This window comes from Phallusia mammillata, chromosome 6 (assembly GCF_965637545.1).
Source record: "Phallusia mammillata chromosome 6, kaPhaMamm4.hap1.1, whole genome shotgun sequence".
NCBI classification, from domain to species: domain Eukaryota; kingdom Metazoa; phylum Chordata; class Ascidiacea; order Phlebobranchia; family Ascidiidae; genus Phallusia; species Phallusia mammillata.
Window position 1 is genome coordinate 6,323,633 of NC_137257.1, and position 24,356 is coordinate 6,347,988.

A 24,356-nucleotide genomic window follows, 5' to 3' on the forward strand; every position below is an offset into this window, starting at 1 on the left:
ACCTACAGTTTTGATGATCTTGAAAATTTTTGTTTTTCAGACACCAGCCTTTTGTACATACACTGTTACTAATTTTCAAAAGGAGATATATTCACGATATTATTCGACGTTGGGTCCAATATTTGCCACACTTGTATAACCTTGTTTTTTTCTGCAATCAGAAACTTATGGGTCCCCACATGGGAGTTAAATAGGCCATAAACCAAATATAAGTTTGTTGCTTCTGTGATTAAACGTAGATAACATTGCTTGAAAAATCCAATAAGTTTGAATTGACAAAATTTCAGTTGAAACAATTGATCAATTTAAGAAAAAATTCAATTCAGAAATTAATTACCAGAATCGCTTGGAGAAACATTTCTTTTGTGGTGACTAGCGTGCAAAAATAAAAACGTTTTACAAACGATTTTGGCTAAAAGTGCATGGTCAAAATTCAACCCCCAAAGAACAGAAAAAACAGAGAAATAAAATCAAAATGTCCCTCCTTCAGGTAAGGGGACCCGTAATAACAAATGCAAATTGACTCTGCAGAACAAGACACAAATGCATGTTTATTCAGATATTTTATTGAATGCCATAATGAACTGTATGCGACCTGTGACAAAAAGCAGCATTTGGGTTATTCTTTGCAATTTCCAACAACTACTTGTAGAATTCCATATCCTGGTTGTCTTTCTTCATTTGTGTTTTGTAAGCCTTCTCGAAATCTTTGGCAAGCACTATATACCGGTTTTCACGCACTGCCAACATACCAGCTTCTTGGCAAATAGCATTGATATCTGCACCGGAAATTTTATCAGGTCTAGCCACATCTGTAAGATATGAAATTTATAAGTTACGATGCGTTTTTACTCTAAGGCTTAAGCACAATAATACTCCAGTTTTATTTTCGACGCAAACACTTACAGTCTTCAAGGTCAACTTCATCACTGAGATTCATTTTGCCTGTAATTGTTGAGAAAACAAGACGCTTTTGTCTACGGTCGGGTAATGGAAATTCAATCTTTCGATCTAATCTGCCTGGACGTAAAAGAGCTGGATCCAATGTATCTGCTCTGTTAGTGGCCATAATTACCTGAAATACCAAACTTGTCAATAACTTATGTGTACAAAGATATTTTAGGTATCTTGGACATGTGTCATTCAATAAGCTTGTTGTAAACTGATTTATTTGCAAAGGTGTCTAGCAGCCCCACCTTAACATTGACAGTTTGGTCAAAACCATCCATTTGGTTGAGAAGCTCTAACAAGATACGCTGAACCTCTCTATCAGCTGAAAACCCCAAAGTACATGTTACTCTGACACAAAACAGCCTTCTCAAAAGCAAAGGATAGTTTCAAACAACATTTTTAAGGAACACAGTCAATGCAAAAACTGTAATATAAACTAGAAGGGTGGCTTAGCACATATTGCCCCTGCATATACACTATAACCTATTTTAAAACATAAATATATTTCCTATGCTTATTTTGTATTGGATCCCATATTAGTTACCGTCTTTTATAACTTTAGTCGTTTCTGCAGGCAAAAACTCATGGGTCCCCACACATGCAAAGTTGAAAATAATGCAATTCAAGAGATAACCATGAGAAAGTATGGTGTTGTAAGGTAAAACACAGTGACCGGCACTGGGCTTAAATAATAATGCTATGTAGAATACGAACTATAAAATTAGATTCACCCCAGATATTGTTTGAAGTATGTCCTATTTAACGTTTTAAAAAACTGACACATTTTAGGGGGCTAGTAGGGTAACTAATTGGGTTCGACACACAAATTAAAAAATATATAAAAACCGCAATGACTCAATCAATAGTACTGCAAAATTTCAGCCCAATCCGCCAATGTTTAAAATTTCGACCACTAGAGGAGTTTTGAGCAACAACCGTTCATGTTTCTGACGTCATAGGGCTGTTGACAAGCCCCAAACTGTCATGGCGCAAAAACGACCACCAAGCAACCCACCAACGAGCAACATACAACTGGTTGCCCTTGTAACACTATTGCGCCAAAGAAATCTTTCGTTTGTGGTGCCCAGTAACATACAAATACATTTTACACTTTAGGGGCTTGTGGGGTAAATGTTAGGACTACAGGGTTGAACACAACAATCGACACCTATAAATGGCATACTATACAAGAAATCCAAATTTCAGCCAATTCTGACACTGTTTGAAAACTCACCCATTTTAGGGGGCTAGCAGGGTAAATACTGGGGCTATCAACAAAAACAAAGTGGGATGCACATCTACATAACTACATCTACCATCTGTGTAAATTTCAGCCAAATCCATCAAACATTTGATGGAAAAACGAGTCGGACAAACTTTGGAAAGAAAAAAATAAAAATAAATAAAAACAATTTGAGTAAAATCAATACGAGTCCCCTTCAGGGAAGGGGACCCATAATGACTGTTATGATTTAGACAAAAAGATAAACCATTATCCAACATGGCAGTGATTAAAAACACATTAATTTTTATTTTGTAAAGTAACATGACATGGCCACAGCATTGAATGTTATGTACCTCCTGTTTGAGCATCAAATCGTTTTGTTGCAATTGCATCAATTTCATCAATAAATATAATAGATGGGGAATTTTCTTTAGCCAATCTGGAAACAAAGAGCTGATTGCACAGTGTCAGTAACACATAAGTTTGTGAATTACAATGTAAAAGAACTTAGCCCCGCGGAATTTAGAATTTCAAAACGATTATTACCTGAAAACATCACGGACCATCCTTGGTCCTTCGCCAAGATATTTTTGCACAAACTCAGAACCAACTACTCTGATAAAAGATGCAGTTGTGTGATGTGCTACAGCTTTAGCCAACATTGTTTTACCACAACCAGGAGGACCAAACATGAGTACACCTCTAGGTGGGTCAATTCCAATCTAAAATATTAAAATGCAATAATGAGCATTTACAAATAATATATTTATCATTTTTGTGAGAGAGAAATACTTCTATGTTCACTAAACATTTACATTATGGTTGTTAAAAATGTATTTTTCATTGTCAGGTTTTATTGTCATGTCATTAATACTATTACAACAGGATTGCAACACACACAAATCCAAAAAAATGAACACATACAAATGCAAAAATACAGATAAAATGAGGCAAATACAATTTTTCCTGGACCTTGTCACTTTTAGCAACAATACAGGTACAGACAATACTTATTACAAGATACAAAATTTTTAAACAGGGTAATTTTGTCAAGAAACACTATTTAACTTCAACTGTTTGTTGACAAAAGAACCATTCCGGCAGCTGGCAAATTGTGCACAGCCATCTACTTTACATTTTTCTACAAACCTGTTTATAGAGTTCAAAGTGTGTAAGAGGAAGTTCTACAGCTTCTTTCACCTCTTGCTTTTGGATGTCCATGCCACCAATATCAGAATAGGTTACATCCGGCTTTTCATCTACAAAGTTATCCCGATGTAAGTGGCAATAAAGCTGCATGTGATATACAATCATTACCTGCAGACAACATAGTGATGCTGCTATCTGCCTCCGGTGGAAGAACATCAACCAATGCGTTGCTGTGTTTGTGCAAAGCCACTGATGAATTGGGTTTTAACAATTCCCTGTTAAAATAAATTATTATTAAACTAAATGCACAACAAATTACAAGCGGTAGATCTTGTCTGTGAAGTTTGGTGCAAAAAGATATGCATTGTTAATTTGGGTAAGAGTTTTGCAGATTGCTCAGACTGACAAACAGTTGGCTTTCAATTTTAGTGATCAAAAAGCCGTGGATGAGAAAAATTTTAAGAAAATTTTGCAAAATTAGACATAGAATTGTAATTGATTTAATGATGTGTTGGTTGGTAACTCATACCAAATACAGTGGTAACTCATACAAAATACATGCTAATGATTTATCAAGCTTAGAATTGGCTTTAAGATATACAATTTTCTGTCACTTGAGAAGCAAGTTGCACACACACACAAAAATATATATAGTTACATGTTTACAACTTAGACACATACAGAAACGTCTTAAGCAAGATATGCACACGTCTTACTCACCTATCAATTGTGCTTAAAATTCGAACATAGTAATTGGAACCAGTAGTTGATCCAACAATTGCATTGTTTTGATCAACAGCTTCCAAAAATTGTCCAATTACAAGTGGAATGCTTTGAATTCTTTTTACTTCTTCCTGAGCATGTAGGTATTCTTTTCTTAAGTTTTTCATCTCATCTGTCAAAAATTGATTTATAAATAAATTTAGTTCAACACTTCAGATTGACATAGCTCTGCATCAAAAGTTTTTGGATAAAATGAAACAGCACATTGATCTACAAAGAGAGAAAACAACCCTTTAAATAAAAGCGAGATTGGGGCATAATTAAGTTGATGCTTAGTGAGCATTAAACTCAAATCGTCAATGCAGCCAATAGGAGATATCCGTGATGAGAAAATACATAAAAGCAATCATTATTTTCATTGTATTAAATTATTGGTACTGTTGAGGTCTTATGGGAGACAGGAGAATTTTGCACAATGTTCGAAACAAACAAAAGCTCACACTTAGCACTTGTTTGCATAATTGCAGACCTCACTGAAAGTGTTAATATGATCAATATCAATCTAAACAATATCAGACTTTCAGGTGCTGTTTTATCAAAAAACATGCAGTCACCTTTTATATATTCTTCTTGAACCTCCAAGAACTCTAGTTGCTTTTGTAACTTTTTGTATTTTGTGTAGAAATCATCAATTTTGTCTATTTCCGTTGTACTAAGCATAGATTGAACAGTACCAGGTCGAGATTGCTCCGGTGTTTGAGCTGTATTCTGCAAAATTGTTATTGTTTTACGTGCAAACAATTTAAGTAACTGAAAATGGCTTCATTCGTTAGAAACATTGCAACACGTCACTCAACAAAAAGTACGTAATAAATACCACAATTAGTTAATAGGTAAAATGTATATTACATTATGAAAACGTACCGGCTTGTTAAGTATTCCAATTTCCTCCATTTTAATCAAATTTTGCTACGAAAGAAAAACAAGAATATCTCTTTCACACATCGACTACGCTGAATCACGATTTTAAATCGCATGAGAGAAACTTTATTATTCTGAACATAGAAATTTTATGGCATGTTATTTTTATTGCTTGTGATTTGCTAGTTTCTTCCAGCTCGTTCAAAGAGTGGTTTAATAGGTTTCATGTGTCACCTAAATGGCACGACGTTGTTTAAGTGACCGAGCTAATCTTGTATTTTTTGGCATCGATAATGGGGAATAAGATAAATATGTAACGGCATTCGTTGCACCTAAAAAAGTAAACAATGATCGTCAGTTAAATTACACTTGTCGATATTATTGTTAAAGAATGGGTAAAATGATGAATGAGCAGTATTCCAAATCTGTTCTGCTCAGTTTTGTTTTATTTACGAAATGCAAGGTGAACAAAATGTTTTTACTGCTTTTCCGAAACCTTTGTTCAATATTCTCTTTTCAAAAAATTACAGACTATAGAATTTTAAACGCGATTATCCAGAACCTCAATGAAAAACCGTCGCCCCTACGACTACATGTGTTTTAAATGAGACCGCACAAAGAGTAATTGAACCGCAGTATTGTGCGTCAAACAGATTCTTTGGCGCCGCTAGCGGAAGAAACAAGAAAGTAATCGGCCACTATAAAACATTTTACCAGGTTATGAGTTTGACTGTTAGTTTGTCCTTAGTATTTTCGGCAAAGTAACAATTTTGTGTTTGCGTTGGTTTCGTTTTCTTAAGTGAAAGGCTTGTCACTATTAGAAACTTGCCCATACGTAATTGTCAGGATCAATCAATCATCCCCGTACAAAAACGAAACTGTACCACTGTGAATATTTGACTTATTGGCGTATGCTGGGCTTGAGTAAGATATTTGTAAGATACATTATATCTACCTACATGATTGAACTATAGTTTACAATTGTGTATTGACACATTTGCAGTTTAAGTGCGTTTAGTAGGCTTTGAGTCTGTGTTTAACATCTGAGTCTAAGCTAGAATCTCTTGCTCACCTATTTTGAATGATGGTAGCCTACTCGGTGCAACAAAAATACTCTTGTTACTCGGTGCAACAAAAATACTCTTGTTTTTTAGGAAAAAGGAAAGGTGTTAATAAGAGCCTGGTAAACTGTATAATCTTGCAGTGAAAGGATTACAACATCGGTAGTTACAATAACTTGAACCTTCACTCGAGAAATACATCTGCAAGTATTAAATCAGCAAGACACGACGGAACTTGTAACTCGGGCAAAACCTGTGTACAGCATTGCTGGAGTGCCTAGAAAAGCGCATAATTAAACTGCATTGCTATAGTCAGCAAATGTATTTATCGTAGATAGGAGGGGGACGTTTCACAGGAAAATAAGTTAACCAATGTAAAGATCGTTTAGCAAAGTGTCCACAACCCATGTTGTTATTAAGAGGCTGAATATTGGCTCAGTGAAGCAACATTGGCAAAGTGTGACGCAATAATCGCAAAAGCTTTTTCTTTGGCCCGACAGTAAAAACAGTCTTGCGTAAACGCGTGTTTGAAATCCTTGACCTGCCCCAGTCGAACTTTATCCAAGGGCTATCTCCGAATCATACATGATATACCAGAAATATATTGCGGTATCACAGAAGTTCTGGTCTAACGAGTACGTACGATTTTCTGACGTTATTCAAATATATAACTACGAGTTTCGGCGATGTTTCAATGAATATACACAATTGAAATGAACCGCTGTTTTCTTCTTTGATTTTTGCAAGGTTTATGTAAAAAAATTCTTGGATGCTTTTAGCGAAGTATTTTTTAGAATCATATGTTTGTTTGTTTTTAAATAAGACCATTTGTCGCATTATACGAAAGTTGGTTGATTTTTTTTAAATCAGACCACTTTTCGCATTTGTGTAAGTTGTACAATGAGATAGTATCATTTTCAAAAAGGTCAAAAAAACGTGTGACCCAAACGTTGATAACAACGTTCCAGACAATCCAAGAGATTAAGGTTACTTGCGCATCTCCGCACAAGTATACGTCCTGTTTCGACTTTCCTTTTGCAAATATTTCATTTCAAATTCTTTTGGCGACAATACCCAAGAGATCGCATACGGCAATGACCCGCTGTTATCTCCCTACCCGACCCCAAAAACAATCAGAGCGAGAGAAAGACTTCGCCCCGTTTAACAACAATGCATGACGCTGCGACGGTTTCTTAATTACAAGCGTAAAAAGCGGTTTTCTCAAGGCGGCGTTAGCTTATTTGAAATATTGCCTGCACAGACGCGCAAGCGTTTTAGAGACGGATTTGAACTTAAGAGCGTTTTTAGTGCGAAATGTGAGTTAATTTTGTCTGCTTTTTGTTGTCTGACCTGCAACCTCAGAGAGACGGATGTAACTGCTGTAACCAAGTTCAAAAAGTTCTGGAAAGCTTGCAAGCTAATCAGGCAAAGATAATCAAGATCATACAGGCTAAGTGTGATGCAGATTTCCCGCTCATCGTTCCAGCTAAAACTGATGAAGACCTAGACAAGTTACTGGAAAATGTTCCGGTAAGTTTATAACCAAATGTTATAATGTATCCATTTTAATATGAATGTAATTCCAGGATTTGCAAATGCTGGCCAAAAGAGTGGAGCAAAATGGGATGAAAGCTACCATTCGAACATTCATTAGGTTATCCAGTCCAGGGAACTATAGCTGCGTCCTACTCATGGTCAGAATTGGGGCCCAAACGCAGCATTCGAAAAAAGCTTTCAAGGATCACAAAATGTATTCAATTCTTCGCAGTAAGTAATATTTACTTTATTTTAAACGTGTACAAGCTTTTACAGATCAAAATAACAACTTAACTGACTTTGAATTTGTGCAGATGTTATTCCACTCACTGACTGCAAGAACGAAAAGAACAAAACAATCGCTGACGACATCAAGATTGTTCTGTCAGGTGCAGCTGAATGGGACAACGGCTGGATGCAACGGCAAAAAGAAACCGACAGCGGAAGTGGTTCTTTAACAGAACCTATTGCATCATCCGATGAGGACGAGACTTAGTGCAACTGAGCCTTATGGTCGTCTATAAATTACCTAATGCGACCATAATGTGATCACCCAAAACTTTTTCATTGCGACATGTGTGTAATCGCCTAAATACTCTGATGACTTTTCGTGCATTAAAAACATGTTCTTTAATTGAGTGTAAAATTTGTGAAATGATGACGTTACAGGACAGGTTTATCACAGTTTAATGAAAGAAAATCACATATGTTGGTAGGGATTATGCGAGTATATTCTCAGAAAATCATGATAGGTTTATCGTATATTAACCCTTGAAAAACGCAGGTATATGTTCGGATTATGCGAGTATATTCTCAGAAAATCATGTAAGAACTTCGTATTAAATCATGTATGATCCGATGTAAACTTTCCGTGTAAAACAACCCTATATATCTATGATTGTCACCAGAAAATCGTACGTGATACAACCATGAACTTATATATTACATGTATGATTCGGGGATAATTTTCCGCCTGGGGCTGGGTGTACAAAACTCTTTTATCAGTGTTTCAACATAAAATCATTATGTACATTAGCCACAAGGACCATTAATTCGCTGACAAGGAAATTAAAGTAAATTTACTAGTTTCAGCTTCTTGTTTGCTAAAGTTTGTTTGCTGCATTAAGGACTCCAGTTTTTGGGCCCTGCAAGCATTATGACATTTGTCAATATTGGACAAACTGTTGTAGGACATAATCCGAGTGACGGTGCAATGGTAATGATTGATAACTATATAAATCCCATGCAATACGCAACGGATGTATAGCCTTGCTGGTATCTTGTGTAACCGCACCTTTGCTTTGAAGCGTTGTTAGTCATTATGAGGATTTATTAGGTCAACAAATAAAATGAAAGTGCTTTCGTCTCTAAGACAAATTAGGCACAAACCAATGGATATCTCGAACCGGAATTGTAAAACCTTTGTATGCTGTTACATATTACGTGCAGGGAAATTTTAATGCGTAGAGTCTGTGAGCATGTTTAAGTTTTTGCATGGTAAACAGCCTGAGAAAAAAATACATGACAAACAGTCTCAGATAGCAGTTGCTTCTTTAAAAGCAACCATTGTTCTTTGATATACAACAGCTGTTTCGAATTCCACTTTTGGAATGCTCTTAAAATTGCGTCTGGTTGCATTCGGAGTCATAAACCTTTATCGCGCCCTGGTACGAAGAGTAATAACCATAACGTTTTTAGTGCATTGTTGCATCACGTTGCGCGTATTTGTTTAGGAAACATGCAATGTTTACTTGTAACTGCACAAAGGAAACCGCAGTACAGATATAGGAAGTTTTGGAGTCTCTGTCTGCAGATATAGGCTCTAAAAGTATTTTTACGGTTCAGATAAACCTATGGGCGTATATTTTTTATTATAGGGTTATAAGAATGTTAACAGGCAAAAAAATAAATGTTTATCATATATACTACCCAATAAAAAAAATTCTAGACGACTGTTTTTTCTTTGTTTTGTTTTTTTGAAGGCATTTTAGTTTTCTTCTTTAGCTATAAAAGGGGTATACTTTATTTAATATGCCGAGTTCCTTTGATTATCAAGAGGCCGGTCAGCAAAAGTCCAAAGGATGTCCGGTAGGTTGTTGCAACATTTTACATTTTTTTCTTAAATTCGTTTAATGGTAGAGTAACGTTTTTCGTAATCCTTTTGATTATGACGCCGACAGAAATGCTTTAACGCAAACAAAGTATTTGATCATGATAATTTTTAACAAATGTAAAACTATAAACATTTGGATTGGCACAATTCATTGGTTGCTGACTTGAATACTGTACAAACGATTGAAGTTTTACTACAGTACATACGTTTTCGCTAAACGTGTAAATAAAATTTGTGACCAATCTTACTTTAGTTTACTTCCTATATTTTTTTGCATTATATTAAAACAAAAACCTTCATGTAGAAATGGCAAGTGTGGGTGGCCTGCTCTTTACTTATAGCCATCGGTCTGGGAGTTGGACTCGGAGTAGGTTTATCCAATCAAAAAGTAGTGCAAGCCCCGGGTAAGTAAATTGATAATTATTCTAAAAAATCGACATAGGTAATGTAAAAGAAAATCGTGATGGTATTTTATCATGGTGAAAAAATACCCCTAAATTACACATGTTCAACAAGCATGAAAAATTATAAAGCTATTCAACTTTAATTACTAGTAGACATGCGCAATATGTAATTAGTTCTTAAATTACAAACTGATAACATTTTTTATAATATGTTGCATATGCATTTGTTCCACAAACAAATTGAAACAGACAGTAATGGAAATTGCGCTTGTTTACAGACCCAACGACGACCACTCCTGTTAAAACCACATCAGTAGTTCAGTCAACTACCTCAGGTATGTGAATCGCATTGTTCAAGCATGTTTGGCGGATTTATGTTAACCCATAGCGTGGTGCTGTTAATCCTGTACGCAAAATTTCCTCCTATCATCACAAGAATTTGAACATTAAACTTATAACCAATGTATTTGAGTGACATATTATACTCTTTTGTATTTGGAATAACTTGATAGATAAAAACCACATGCCTTTTTGACAATGTTTAGAAGCATCAATATTCTCAATAAAATGTGTTTCATTTTTTATCTGGGTGTTTTATCTGCGTGTGAAAATACACCTTTAATTGTGTATAACTTTTTTTTAGATGCCACTACCCAACCAATACCAGGTAATATTTTCTAAAATGATTTCCAAACTTTAAGTTTTTTGATTTGCGTTTCATTTTTACGCAATGCATAATAGCTGTCTTACCCATGTTAGTGGCCTAATCCTAAACGACAGGCAAAGTTTAAGGATTGGTTTCTGGCATTCTGTATTATTCCATACATCACCAAGCAGAGTGTGTGATTATTCACTCATTCAGTAAATAGTACAGTTTTGTTGAATATTATAACATCGCGGTCCGTATGAAAAGTGCGTTTGATTACATTAGGGTTTTGTTTTTAGATGAAGGTCCGTGGACAAATTACCGCCTACCGGATTACATCATTCCGTCTCATTATGCACTTACTCTACACCCCAACATGACAACCGACCTTTACACAGGCTCCAATGCTATCACACTAGAGATCACAAAAGTAAGTGATTTTACCTTCTTACGCCATGTAATATTTCCAAAAACATATTTTTAAGAAAATCTCATAGTGCACATGAGATAAAAGTAACGGATCATCGTTGCTCAAATGACTTTGATCAAAACAATACCAAAACAAACTAAATACGGTAATATCCATAATGCAAACCGTAACTACTTTTGCTGAATAACTAGTTTGTGCTGCTAAATGACAGGTTTATGATAGCATTAAATCACCTATTATGGGGCATACGTTTTTTATGTTATATATTTACTGATGTTTACAGTTGCAACGTTAATGGCTTTGTTTTGAAGTTGCTTTCACAAACAAGCGAACAACACATCAAATTTACCTACGTAAGCTTGTGCTATCAATACCGCTACAGCGAAAAACTTAACACCTTACAACTGAACCGAACCAATAGCGTATAACTCTCATGTACCATAGTACTCCAGGCCAATTAAAGGCGTCATACCGAATCAGCTAGTCTCCAAAGCATTCCCATACGACAAGGCACAGGCTAGAAAAATTTGCCATGATCGCTGTATCGACGTTTCAGGGCTAATCCCAATATGAACATATTCATCTCAACTCTCATAACTTATATGTTCCGTTTTTCAGGAAACAAAATACATACTTGTTCATGTGGACGATGAATTAAATATCACCGCTGTAAAACTGGGTGCAGTAGATGGGACTGAAATGAATGTTGTGAGAGAGTTTCGTTATCCCGCGTATGAGTTTTATGTGATAGAAGCGGAAAATATGCTGTCCACGGGTAAGTTTGATGTTAGGCTTTGACTTGGTAACAAGACCGTGGTTTAACCATGCATTGCTTTTTAGGAGGATATGTTTTGACTTTGGACTTCCAGGGCTGGTTGATTGGAAAGATTGTTGGCCTTTACAAATCAGACTATACTGATCCGAATACTGGGGAGGCAAAGTATGATGAAACATAAACGCATTTTTGACAAATACTCTGCATGTGTTTTTGTTTAGGGCTCCTGTTTATGTTTACACGCTACATACGGAATATTTTTAGCATTTGTTTTTAGTTTCCTTACCAAACACTCTTATGGGATTATGTCATTTAATGAAAAGAGAACGGGCTAAATATGTTTGCCTAAAATGCTGTTGAGGGAAACAACAAGTCAAAAAAATTGCCTCCACTGTGTTTATGTGGGTAAGCCTTTACAAGCTATCCGCGTTTAAAGGGCAATGGTGGGTTCTGACATGGAACCAACAGACGCAAGAAAAGCATACGCGTGTTTTGACGAACCAGCAATGAAAATTGAATACACAACAACTCTTATTCATCTACCAGAGCATGTTGCTTTGTCAAACATGGACGTGGATACAGTAAGTACAAGTTGGGATTATATTCGTATGTTACGTTTTACTTTTGTCATCTGTACTGTAAGCAATTGACTTTCTGTCGGTTTAAACGTCAAAACCTAATTTTCATGCTCACTGCTTCGTGATGTCATGATAAAAAAATGCAAGAAGCTGACGTTTCAACTATAATTTTGTTATCTTAAACTACAAAGAGAAAACCCCACCCTGACCAGATTACCAATTTAACCACAATTCTTCTTAGTTTGAGAATTTTGTACCAAAATTTGCAAACTCCTGAATTGATAAATTGCTTTTTGCAAACTTTCATCAAGTTTATAGCTGCTTTGTTTTCTTCTGTAGAACGTTACGCGTGATGATGGACTTGTGGCCACAACCTTTCACAAATCAGTTCCCATGCCAACCTACCTTGGATGCTTTGCTATCGGGGAATTTACCTACATCGAGGCTTTCAGCACTAAAAGAAATATTTCTGTACACAATTTTGTAGACATTGCATTTATCGAAGAAAAACATTTGTTTATTTATTATATTTTTTTAGCTTCGTGTCTATATTCCTCCGTTCCAACTATCGACTGGACGAGCAGATTACGCCCTCGAAGTTATGAAAGTGTATTTTGATTTCTATGAGGAGTATTTTGCATGGGATTACTCTCTTCCAAAATGCGGTAAGTCTGTCGGCGTCTTCTTTGTAAGGTGCAGTGCTAAAGTAGGTTCTATTCATTCAGCACATGGGATTTTTGCAAATTATTATTAAATCATAACCGTTTATCAGCAGTTTGGTATCCACACTAATTTTGTTTTACGAAAAACAAATAAAACATTTTGTGACTATATAACAGTTTAAGGCAAGCTTATATACATTGCTCAAAAAAGATCAAAACAACTAATAACAGAGTACACTGTTTCACAGATATGATTTCTATTCCGAACTTTGGCACAGGAGCTATGGAAAACTGGGGTCTTATCACATATAGAGAAACTAACCTTCTGTGGGACCCGGTAGAATCTTCAACGTCAAACAAGCAAAGAGTTGCAGCTGTAGTGGCTCATGAGATGGTTCACCAGGTGATTATGTTTCATGTGAATCATGAATAGTAGGACCATTAAGAGGGACTATAAGGAATCGCGCTCGCGACGCATTTGTTTGTTTATTGTTTTGATCTTTCAAATTGCAAAATCCATATTTTCCAAATTATATCTCTAACCAAGACTGTTATTAGGCGATTAGGTGGTTTGTATAATCCCCAACAACATAACCTCATTTTCATGGCCTTGATCAACTCCAGAACCCTTGGACAATGGTTTATGTTGTATTAGTTGTAAGTTGTAATTTACACTTGTTTTATGATCACAGTGGTTTGGTAACATCGTGACTATGAAATGGTGGGACAACATTTGGCTAAACGAAGGGTTCGCTTCATTCTTTGAATATGTTGGAATGGAAAAAGCAGAACCGGATTGGAAATTGGTAAGAATGCATTGTGTTGCCGAGTAGCCTACATCGATATTATTAAATTGTGCAATGTTTGTAGATGAGCCATTTTGTCATTGATGACCTGCAACCAGTGATGCGTATCGACTCGGTTGTGACGTCACATCCGATTGTTGTTCCGGTCCAAAGCCCAAGTGAGATCACGTCGGTGTTTGACTCCATATCTTATTCAAAAGTAAGTTGTATTTATCGTTCGAAAAAGTGGCGTTTTGCTGTTGAAATGAATGTTTCCGTAACTGTTAAAATGTGTGATATTTTGTTTTGCTGTTAAAATGTCTTTTGCAGTTAAAAATCAAACCAACGTTAGCCAATGATCGCCATTGTTGTTTGATCCCACTTAATTGGAAAATCTACCTGGCAAAACTTTTCCTCTTACATAATCAACCCGTTGAACACAGTCTATCAGTAAGGCTGATAGCATGTGACCACAGTTTGTGAAACAAACAACTTTGCTGCCAACGTACCCTAAAACGCGAAAACATACGCCCGCACTTAGGGAAAATGCAAACAATAAAGCAAGAACAAAACAAATATTTGTCTCAGTCCTAAAGGCCTAACAAACATCCGTGTAACCAGAAACATGTATTTGAGGCATGCAACCCGAGTGCTTAGCTAATATTTGACAACGGTTTCAATGAATTAACAACGTACCTTGCACAATGACGCACATTCATGCATCATAATGCAAGCAAGTGGAAAAGTTTCCCGACAAAAATTGTGCCGTTTTTGTTTGCTCTCATATCTTGTTTATCAGATAAGAGTTAGTGTGGCGCCCAATTTAATGGTTGCCAAAAGCCCTCGAACACTGTACTAACGGCTAGTCACGAAAAACCCTAGTTTAGACGCGTTCGAGCACCGCTGTCTTTATTGAAAAACACTAAATAAAACTCTGCAATATTGGCAAAGTCACTGCGCTGCACAAAAATCAACACAACTGAACAGTACGACAGCCGGGGAAGAACTCCTCGTAACAAGACGTGGCCTGCAAAAGGACTGGAAAACACTCGAAAAAAGGATAGCGACGAAACTAGTAAAGAAACAAGGAAACCAACAAGTCACGTGGTCGAAACGCCCTGGTCAATTATCATCGCCCTAGCGGCTTACTTTAGAATGTAACACCAGGGATTGTAGCCGGAATGCTGCGAAAGGCAACGACAGGGGAGGAGTAAAAAAGGTGCAGTGAACACAAGGTGTGCCGTGGGTTAAATTCCCGTATCATGAAAAACAATGCACTGAAAAGCAATCCAACAGTTAAAAGGAAACCGTTAACGTAACAAAAAGACGTGAAGCGGAATTAAGTGAAAAACATGAAAAACACATCGTGAAATCACATGCACAGAAAACAAACTTAATAAACCGAAGACAATACAAGACACAGGTGACTACGCAGAAACAACTCTTGATAAACAAACTTAGTAAATCAAAGACAATACAAGACACAGGTGACTAACGTGAAACAAGGTGATAACATAACGACGCAAAAATTACGGTAACATTAGTTCGAAAAACAACCACCTTAATCTGCGTTTTTGATTTCTGCTTGAACTTATTGTACCTCAACCTTGATAGAAATAAAGTTAGTCTCTCAAATGAATCCATTAAACTATAGATTACATTTTAATTGTAACCTTCGAAGTGATATGTTGGGCTAATATGCAATAATTTACGTTTTTCTACAACAGGGCGCCACAGTGCTGCGTATGATGCGGGATATTCTTGGTGAAGAGGATTTCATTGGTGGAATCAGAAACTACCTGAGGCGACATATTTATGGAAACGCAGATGAAAAAGATTTGTGGGCAGCCGTTCAAGAGGCGAGACAACTTACCAGTTATTAAAAACTATTTTTTTGCCTTCCTAGGGGATGAAACAGCCAAGTTTTAACTTGTCGGGCATGACTAGTCGTTTAATGTTTTTCATTTGCTTAAACCACCAGGGTCCCTTAAAATCCATTTAAAACGTGTTATCCGAACATATAAGGCACGTTCGTTGTTGCTTTGAGGGTCTTCTAAAACATTTTACATTTGATTTTGTTCAATTTTTTTACCATAAAACGTACGATTAGTGCATTGTTTCTGCATTCGGACAAGGCATAAGGTAGCATTGCCATCTCGAATAGTTTAACCAGCAGGGGTGAACAAGCTTCTCCCTAATTTGGAGGCAACAAAAGTTCTTACTTTAGTAGCAGTCGCCACTATGTTCAATAAGAACAAACAAAAAATCTGGCGCTGAAACATATATCAGTAATATAAAAACCCTCAATTTTTTGAGCAAAAACGTGCTTTTCTACGTTTGCAGGCTAATATTGAGCAAAATGTTTGTCACCGTAATTTTTTTAGCGTAGGTTTTTAACTGTTTTTTTATTCAAATCTACATTTTGTCCGCTGGTTAGGTTAACAGACATCTTTTTAAGTTTTACCTTTTTAAATTGCAGTACATGGATAACAATTCTAGCCGCACTATTAACATCACAGCAACTATGGACCCTTGGATTCGCCAAATGGGATTTCCAATTGTGGTCGTTGAAAACGATCTTACTGCAACACAGGTGATCTAATGAAATTACGTTTGGTATTTAACTGGACGCAACACAATAGTCAATGTGCTTGATCAAACATGGATCCTTAAAGATGTTTTGTATGTCTCATTTTTGTATTGGTTTTCTGAATGCGTGTTGTCACAATAGGTCCGAAATCGAGATGCTTGCCTCGTTCCAAGTCCGTTCATTTAAGGATGTGTTTTACGAAATATATTTGAGGCAAAGCCGTTTAAGATTATACATCGACAACCGTGTGAGCACCAGAAGTTGCGATTACCTTTCGTCATGTTTTAAAAAGTTTAACGCAGGGGTCGGCAACTTTTTTTGCACCGTAGCCCGTTTTCAAACTAAAATTTAAAAAGGCCCTCAAAAACAAATGGTCACCCATGAAATAGTTATATATTTGGACTTGCCAACCCGGTCGTATGCAAGGCATCCCAGGGAAAGTAGGTTTGCATTACATAAATAATTTTGTCATCCTTGGGATGCACTGTTATTAAATTGTTTCAAAGCATCTTGAAAAAGTATCCAGGTGGTTGCTGGCTTAACAAACAATGCTTAACCGCCTTGAACGAAGATTCGCGAAATATCAAACCTGAATATCCCAATGCATATGATGTTAAGAAACTGTGTTGAATTTTGCAGAACCATTTTCTTACCGACCCGAACGCTGATCTGACATCACTTCCGGCCTCTCCGTACAACTACGCCTGGACCGTTGACGTCACACACACAACCAGTGCTAATACGTCAGCAATTGAAAGGCAAACAATGGAAATAGGCGCCACAGGTACGAAAACCTCCCAAGTAGCAAGTGCACAGTGAAAAGCTGCTGGTTTAAATGTACACACGTTGCGCAGTAATTAAAGTTGATCTAAAGCCAAACGATATTTTTTCAAATGTATCATGATCAAGCAGCAAACTACTGGGTCTTAAACTTTGGTATATTTTTATTAATAATAGTTGATGTTGCTCTAAAAAACTAAAAAAAACTAATTTTAATGACCAGAAATGTGTACAACCATACATATTCCTATTGTTGAAAGTGAAAGGTCACTGTTTATTTAATAACAACTTTTAAGTAGCAGATGATTTTAACAAATATATCAGTGAATTTTTTTGTTGCTCTTAGAAAATAATCTTAAGACGGCAATTGCAATTTTGCTTTGATTTTAAACCACATGTGACTTAAAATCACCTTTTAACATGTTTAAAAAAACTGTGTTGTTTTTAGGCTTTACACTAAACGTCGCAGTTGCCGACGGTGAATGGTACAAGTTAAACCCTGGGGAACCTGGTTATTACCGGGTCAATTATGTCCCAGAAATGTGGACCAACATATCCGAACAATTTATTTTAAACCATACTGAATACCCTGAAATTGACAGATCCAATTTGCTCGACGATGCTTTTAATCTGGCTGCGTAAGTAGGCTTTAGTTTTATCTGCAAATACAAACAACGACCAAATAAGACTTAATAGCTTGTTTAATGTGATTTGTTTGGTAAAACCTAAGATGTAGCCATTCACATTTACTCTACAGAGTCTTGACAGTTACGAACATAGCAAATAAATAGGTTATAACTATTTAACGGTTCTTAACTTTTTTAGCCACAGACCTTTCTGTATTTGTTTCCTGTTTGCGTACATCTATGCAAATCTTTTCTGAAGCTCCATTGTTGAACTAGGTTACATATTTCTTTAAAAGAAATTAATTTATCTTGCGCATAAACCGAAAGGTCAAACTGCAAAATTTGCTTTTCTGTGCTGGGCGTAGAAGTTTACACTCATTGTGTAACATACTAAATTCGTTTTGGAAACTTACAATTGTTTTAGCAGAACTTCCGCAAGTCAAAACCATCCCGCAGTCTACTGTAGAGATCAACGAAACCGTAGATTAATCTAAATTTACAACAAATGTCCTAAATAAATAAGTTCTAGTAACACGCGCATTGGTTTTGCACAAACAAACACTCGACAGTAACATATTTCGAAACTTGCCATATTCAATCAATCAATCAATCGCCCAGGATTTGGCCTCCCCTCTGTTTAATGGACACAAGGTTCTTCCTTAGGATCACATCCCACTGTAGCGTCAGAAGAGGAACCCTAGTTCCAATCCGAATCAGAAGATTCTTAGGACCCTCTTTTTTTGTCCGGGACTTTTTTATTCTTGTGTTCATCATTTTTTTTTTCGAGCGTCTACCTGGACACTTGCTCAAAGACATTCCAGAGATTTTTGAACCAGGGTTGTCTCCCCTAGCCTTTCACAAGCCAATGCGTGACTGCAAGGCAGCAGTTGCCTCGAGCGGGGGGAGCCGGTTTAGCCGACGGCCACTCGACTCGCGACAGACTGTACTGGGCTACGTGTTACCAGTAGCAGGTACAAAGCCTGACCTGACAAAACCATATTATACCGGAATAAATCCAGGATTCAATATGTCGAAACCATAAAAGATACAAATAAATCATTTTTGCGCAACAGTGTAAACACTTAATCAACTCAAATTGCGAAACATTTTTTTACAGTGCTAGTTACATCTCGTACCCTCAGGCTCTCAACATGACGAGGTATTTGGATCAAGAATATAGTTATTTTGCTTGGGATACATTCTCAGCCGGAAGCTCCTACATTCGCATCATGCTCGAAAACACACCGATCTATCCTCTGTTTAAGGTGAGGTTTTTAAAGTCAATCAGTAATTCGAGTCGAAATGAAAACCCAATAAATTGTGGGCCCTGCCAAGATACTACTAAAATAGTCGTGTGGTTCTGCAGTCATCTTTGTACGCATGTTTGTTCGTTGCAACTGTGCTTTAGTCATGAATGGCCGAACAAATTTAACTAAACTAAAGGTACCAGTCTTAATTTGTTTTTAAATAAAACGTAACATAAAAAACGATAGGCCTATATTAACATAGTTTATCCGACAAACTTTATATTATCTGATTTTATTCGTATTTATACAAAATTCCAGTGCGAAAAACCCATGCCATGTGATTTAATACAGGCATGTCCTATAAAAGTAGTCTGTTTAAAACACTTTGTATTGGTTGTGTGTTAGGATTATTACCGAAGCAAAGTGAAACCAGTTGCCGACTTCCTTGGCTGGAACGCCTCTGTTGGGTCACATGAAGACAAGTAAAATCATGGTTACAACTTTTAAAAGTCAAATTTAGGTCGAATTTACGCCATAATTTTTTTTTCCGAAGAGAAATGGCGCTTCAAACTTTAATTCGTTTTTGCTTCATTTTCATATTAATTTCGGTTGAGCATGAAACAGAATATTTTTCGGAATTTGTATGATATTTGGGTTAAATCGAATTTATTAATGTGTTACGTGTATTTTTTAGTGTCCCTGTTTTGTTTTCAAACAAAAGCATTTTTTTATTGTGCTATGATGCAGGCTAAATCGTTACGTCACGCTGGCCCTTGCCCTTCGCTATGATGACGTAGATGCACTTGGCAATGCTACTGACCTATTTACTCAGTGGATTGATGACGCGACTTTTTTGTGAGTGTGTAATTTTAACCACATAATTGTATTGTTGGCTATTTTTTTTTATTTGTTTTTTACAATAAGTGGCGGAAAAGCGTAAACAGATTTCTTTTAACATCTAGCTGTAATATATAGGCTATAGTCTATGTATATTGTAGGCAACTTGCAATTTCAGTGTAGTTTCAACCCTGTTCAATCCTTTTCCTTTACTGTAACAACACAAAACATTTGTTTGTAGTGTTCACCCAGATATCAGACAACTAGTGTACAGATATGGTTTACCTGCTGTAAATGCAACCCGCGAGTGGAACATTATGCTGGAGCGATACACAATTGAGCAGGTGGCTTCAGAGAAAACAAACCTCCTCAGGGGATTGACATCAACCGAAGAAGTTGTGTTAATTGACAGGTTTGCAATTTTTTGTGTTGTTTCATTGTGTTATCATAAAACTATGTCAAAAGGTATTACTAGGTTTTCGTAACTTGCTATGATTGCGGTTTGTATATTCAGGAAATAACTTCACCCCGTATATTTCAGGAAATAAGATCACCCCGAGGTAAACTCGTAAGTTTAAGATGGTCTGATTTTTTGTATAGAATGCTGGAATATTCCAAGAACGAAAGCATCATTCGCTCGCAAGACTTTTTCAATTGCATTACGTACATCTCATATACTCCAACTGGTAACAGCATGGCATGGGCTTGGGTGCAGCTGAACTGGGAATATATGGTTGACAGGTATAAAATGATGCAACATAAACAGCTAATAACAATCGACTGATTTCAGACATTTTGATGAATGACAGCATTAAAGTTTGTTTCAAATTACCCTTTAACATCTGCAATAAGTAATTTATTTAGTTGAGTATTTCAAACCAAAGAAAGGGGAAAAACGATATTTTCAATTTGAGCACAAAACGTAAAGGACAAAAAAAAACTGTGATTTATTTTAACAAGGTTTGGAATAGAGGATCGTAACTTGGGAAGATTGGTCCCGAACATTGTGTCCGACTACAACACTGAACTTCAGTTATGGGAGGTAAGTTAGATAGCCAGTTTCAGTATCAACGAGAAAAACACTCAAGTATGTTTGTGACAAGCAGCATACTAAGCTACTACCTAAAAATGCAGGTTTCTTGACGTTTAATTTAACATTTGTTGGAACATGTATGTGCAAACAAAAATCTTATAAATTGTCTACTTTAAGTATACTTGAGTATACTTACTTTTTGTTCTGTTTGACAGTTGGCATTGTCATGTAACAGTAACAATTGGGCTATTTGAAAAGGTGGAAAGCTTTTTTGAGCGTTATCCAGAAGCTGGTGCTGGAGCAAGTGGGAGACTGAATGCAGTAAATGAGATAAAAACCAACATTAAATGGATGGAGAACAACCAGGCACCTATCTCAGACTGGCTGCAGTCTCAATAACTGCTACCACAAAACTGGAGTTGCAAATATATTGGTCAAAACCATTGCCTCGGTCTATTCATACAAGTATATTTCAAAAGCATTTCAAACTGTGATTTTATGTTTCATTTGATAACATTTTCATTTGCTACAACTAGACAATAATGATCTACTGATGATTTTTTTATGATGGAGTATGTTTTATTTTTATCCACAAAATGTTCATATTTGTTTGTGAATTAGACGTATTTTGAAAAAACCTTTTTTACAATTTTTGCTTAATTTGCATGCACAAAATCTTTAATTTGTTGCAATTTTTTGTACTATAGTTTTATTACTACAAATAAAACATTTCATTGTACTATACTAATTGCGTGTTAAAAACAACAAACCTCCATTTTGGACCTGACAAGTAAAGAGACAAACTGTCTGACCGGTCATTGCAGTTCATATAGGATTAGCGCGGGCTTATCCAACGTTACCGCTTGTGACATTGTTAAGAGCAGGGAATGACAAGACATCCAATTTTAGAATGAACATCTGCAATGTCAAGCTGTTGTGATGAGGAAAAAGAAAAAAGCATAATAAACAATATATACTGGTTCTTAGACTGTTTACAATCTTTAATCAGGCTACATGCGCTGAAAAAGTGCTTTATTTTTTGTTTTGACTGGTTTATACGTGTTAGGTATTTTGCAAACAATCGAATTAAAGGCGTAATTTAGAAGTTAGTTGTGTTGGAAACAAACAGTTCTATAAATAATGTCCAGACAATAAGGAAAGCTACTGTTTGTTATTAGGCAACATTTATTGGAAAGTTTAATTCCAATCGTTACCTGTTTACAAGCTGGTTTGTGCAAAAGTTGTACTGATTATAGGCCAATTTACAACGATTAGTTTGCCTATTGTCATAGGCTCTCTGTCGAACCGTTGTTTCAGCATTAAAATTTATTAGAATATCTGAAAAACGAAATAAATAACATTTCTTATTGCTGGAAGCAGGTAGTGTGGTTAAGTATTTCTGACATTGTTTATGGAGCAAGCGGATCAGTCAAGTAAGTTTCTACAGCTAAAGATTTATCAAACATAATTGCCTCCTTGAAATATTGTTGATTACTGTTGGTTTAGAACAGTGGCTCTAAGCCTGTGGGTAACCTTATTACCTTCAAAGGGATAATTTATGTTATTCACGAGGTAATTACATTATCTTTTAGTTCTTGGCGTAACCCTTCTGTGGTGTCATGAGGTAGCTTTAGTTTTATGAAAAAGGGGAAAGTAAAAACTCGTATTTTGTTCTCATTGGTAACGATAACAAAACGAGTAAAAAAACACTGGTTTAGAACTAATATTAGTGACTTAGACACATTATGTCGTCATAGACATGCCAAAGACGTCATGATGCGAGAGAGGCCCGACCCAAAACACTTTAGGTCGGTTTTAAGACTAGGAAACGCGACGCCTAGACGTCGATACAGCATTCCCAGTACGTATAAGTCACTGGCACTGCGTTTTATCAACACAAGACACGCGCACTTCGAAGCTGCATGATAACAAAACACACTCATTAATCTCAAAGCAATGTTTTGCTATTTTGCTGTATTGTTTCATTTGGAGGCTACTCTAAAATCCACAACTTTAAAACTAGCAATAGTCAATGCAATTTACGGAATCTATTCTAAATAAATGCGCAATATCAATGTAATGATTTTCAACGATTTTTGAGTGCGGCCAAAATTAATATTTTTGCGGAAGGAGGGCAAAAATGTTGTAAACCTTTTGACAGGAGATGTGGTTAAGATTTCGCACATCACATATTTACATGATTGTTGTCGGTGAGCTGTAATAAAAACTGCATGGCCTAACAAGACAATGACCTTTGCGAAAATGCACATATAACCATCCAACCATATTCAGAAGTTTACAGGCAACTGAAAAAATGCCGTGACAGTATATCTACCTAGGTTATAATAACCCAAATCAATCCGTTAAACCATGTATCATACTCTTGGCTTTATGTTTAGGTTACCAACATCGAGAATGGAAGGTTGAACCTTCTTCGATATTCGATTATGACCCGGTTGAGCAGGGCATAGAATCAGTCAGTCTCGGTAAGATAGTCTTAACCTGTCTTGTTTACAATCACAAAATTGCCCTTGGTTTGACTTTCTGATGCAGGATATCTTCACAACGATGGAAACAAAACTGTTTATGAAGGTTACGGCAAGAAGGATCTTTATGCAATGTGTGGCGTGAAAGTAAAAGGGGTTGATGCTAAGCCCGCGATATCATGGGTACACGGTGGCCAGACGCGTGCATCTAATGTAGCAAGACTTGCCGGAGCTACTTCCACCTTTCAACAGACAGACAGGATAACAGCTGAGTCACCACTGGCTTCGAGTCACTCAAAACGTGTCGAGTCATCGTCGCTTCGAATCAATGGCGTCCCTATCGACGTCGAGGAATTGATGACAAAATGCCATGTTGATTATTCGTTTCTTAAAAAGTCTGCGAAAGATCAAAAACGAGGTCAACAAACATTGCGTCATGAAGAAAGATATGTCATGAATGACGTACAAAAGCAGCCAGATTTTGTGGAGATGCCTCCTAGCCTACCACCTATCAATATAACACAAGTGTACGCTCCAAAACCATATGAACCGAATGAATCATTCAAAGTCGAACAGCCATTGTATAAAAATTTTAACCGCACAGCTAAACCTTTTAGCCGAACAATTCTACATCAATCGTAGATATTTTATGTATTTCTATAAGTTTATGTTTGTATAGTCGGTACACAAACTTTCTGAAAGTTTAAATGGAGTGTTTTATGTTTTTTGGAAGCAATGTTTTTTTTCGCATGCGTTGAAATTGTAAAATACAGCAAAAAGTAAATTGAGAGCGGTAGG

The 24,356-nt window shown here is 36.4% G+C and overlaps 4 protein-coding genes across 5 annotated transcripts; 3 read left to right on the forward strand and 1 right to left on the reverse strand.

The window, feature by feature from the left end:
* Positions 1–546: 546 nt before the first annotated feature.
* On the reverse strand, positions 547–5,084 carry LOC145232344 (26S proteasome regulatory subunit 6B). Its single transcript, XM_080096945.1, has 10 exons — positions 4,973–5,084; positions 4,663–4,816; positions 4,046–4,220; positions 3,494–3,600; positions 3,326–3,435; positions 2,723–2,898; positions 2,530–2,615; positions 1,197–1,273; positions 907–1,075; positions 547–812 (listed from the first exon to the last, which is right to left on the reverse strand). Exons 1-10 carry the CDS (start codon positions 5,000–5,002, stop codon positions 643–645), a joined length of 1,254 nt encoding a protein of 417 aa, XP_079953071.1. The 5' UTR covers positions 5,003–5,084; the 3' UTR covers positions 547–642.
* Positions 5,085–7,352: 2,268 nt separating this feature from the next.
* LOC145234654 (uncharacterized) lies at positions 7,353–8,200 on the forward strand. The gene is made up of 3 exons (XM_080099367.1): positions 7,353–7,560; positions 7,617–7,797; positions 7,881–8,200. Exons 2-3 carry the CDS (start codon positions 7,626–7,628, stop codon positions 8,060–8,062), a joined length of 354 nt encoding a protein of 117 aa, XP_079955493.1. The 5' UTR covers positions 7,353–7,560; positions 7,617–7,625; the 3' UTR covers positions 8,063–8,200.
* A 1,352-nt stretch (positions 8,201–9,552) lies between these two features.
* On the forward strand, positions 9,553–21,782 carry LOC145233596 (glutamyl aminopeptidase-like). Of its 2 annotated transcripts, XM_080098351.1 has the most exons (24): positions 9,553–9,654; positions 9,984–10,083; positions 10,362–10,418; positions 10,727–10,750; positions 11,029–11,159; positions 11,778–11,934; positions 12,000–12,099; positions 12,371–12,515; positions 12,852–12,983; positions 13,051–13,177; positions 13,423–13,577; positions 13,867–13,980; positions 14,045–14,179; positions 15,687–15,818; positions 16,439–16,552; positions 17,189–17,333; positions 17,778–17,967; positions 19,073–19,220; positions 19,608–19,684; positions 19,950–20,057; positions 20,281–20,451; positions 20,640–20,780; positions 21,000–21,081; positions 21,331–21,782. In XM_080098351.1, the coding sequence occupies exons 1-24, from the start codon at positions 9,598–9,600 to the stop codon at positions 21,469–21,471; spliced, it is 2,883 nt and encodes a 960-aa protein (XP_079954477.1). In that variant the 5' UTR covers positions 9,553–9,597; the 3' UTR covers positions 21,472–21,782. The 2 variants fall into 2 exon arrangements, with proteins under 2 accessions (XP_079954477.1, XP_079954478.1); XM_080098352.1 differs by lacking the exons at positions 20,640–20,780; positions 21,000–21,081; positions 21,331–21,782 and adding an exon at positions 20,581–20,635.
* Positions 21,783–22,263: 481 nt separating this feature from the next.
* Positions 22,264–24,348, forward strand: LOC145233853 (uncharacterized). The gene is made up of 3 exons (XM_080098631.1): positions 22,264–22,505; positions 23,472–23,558; positions 23,626–24,348. Exons 1-3 carry the CDS (start codon positions 22,484–22,486, stop codon positions 24,198–24,200), a joined length of 684 nt encoding a protein of 227 aa, XP_079954757.1. The 5' UTR covers positions 22,264–22,483; the 3' UTR covers positions 24,201–24,348.
* Positions 24,349–24,356: the final 8 nt, after the last annotated feature.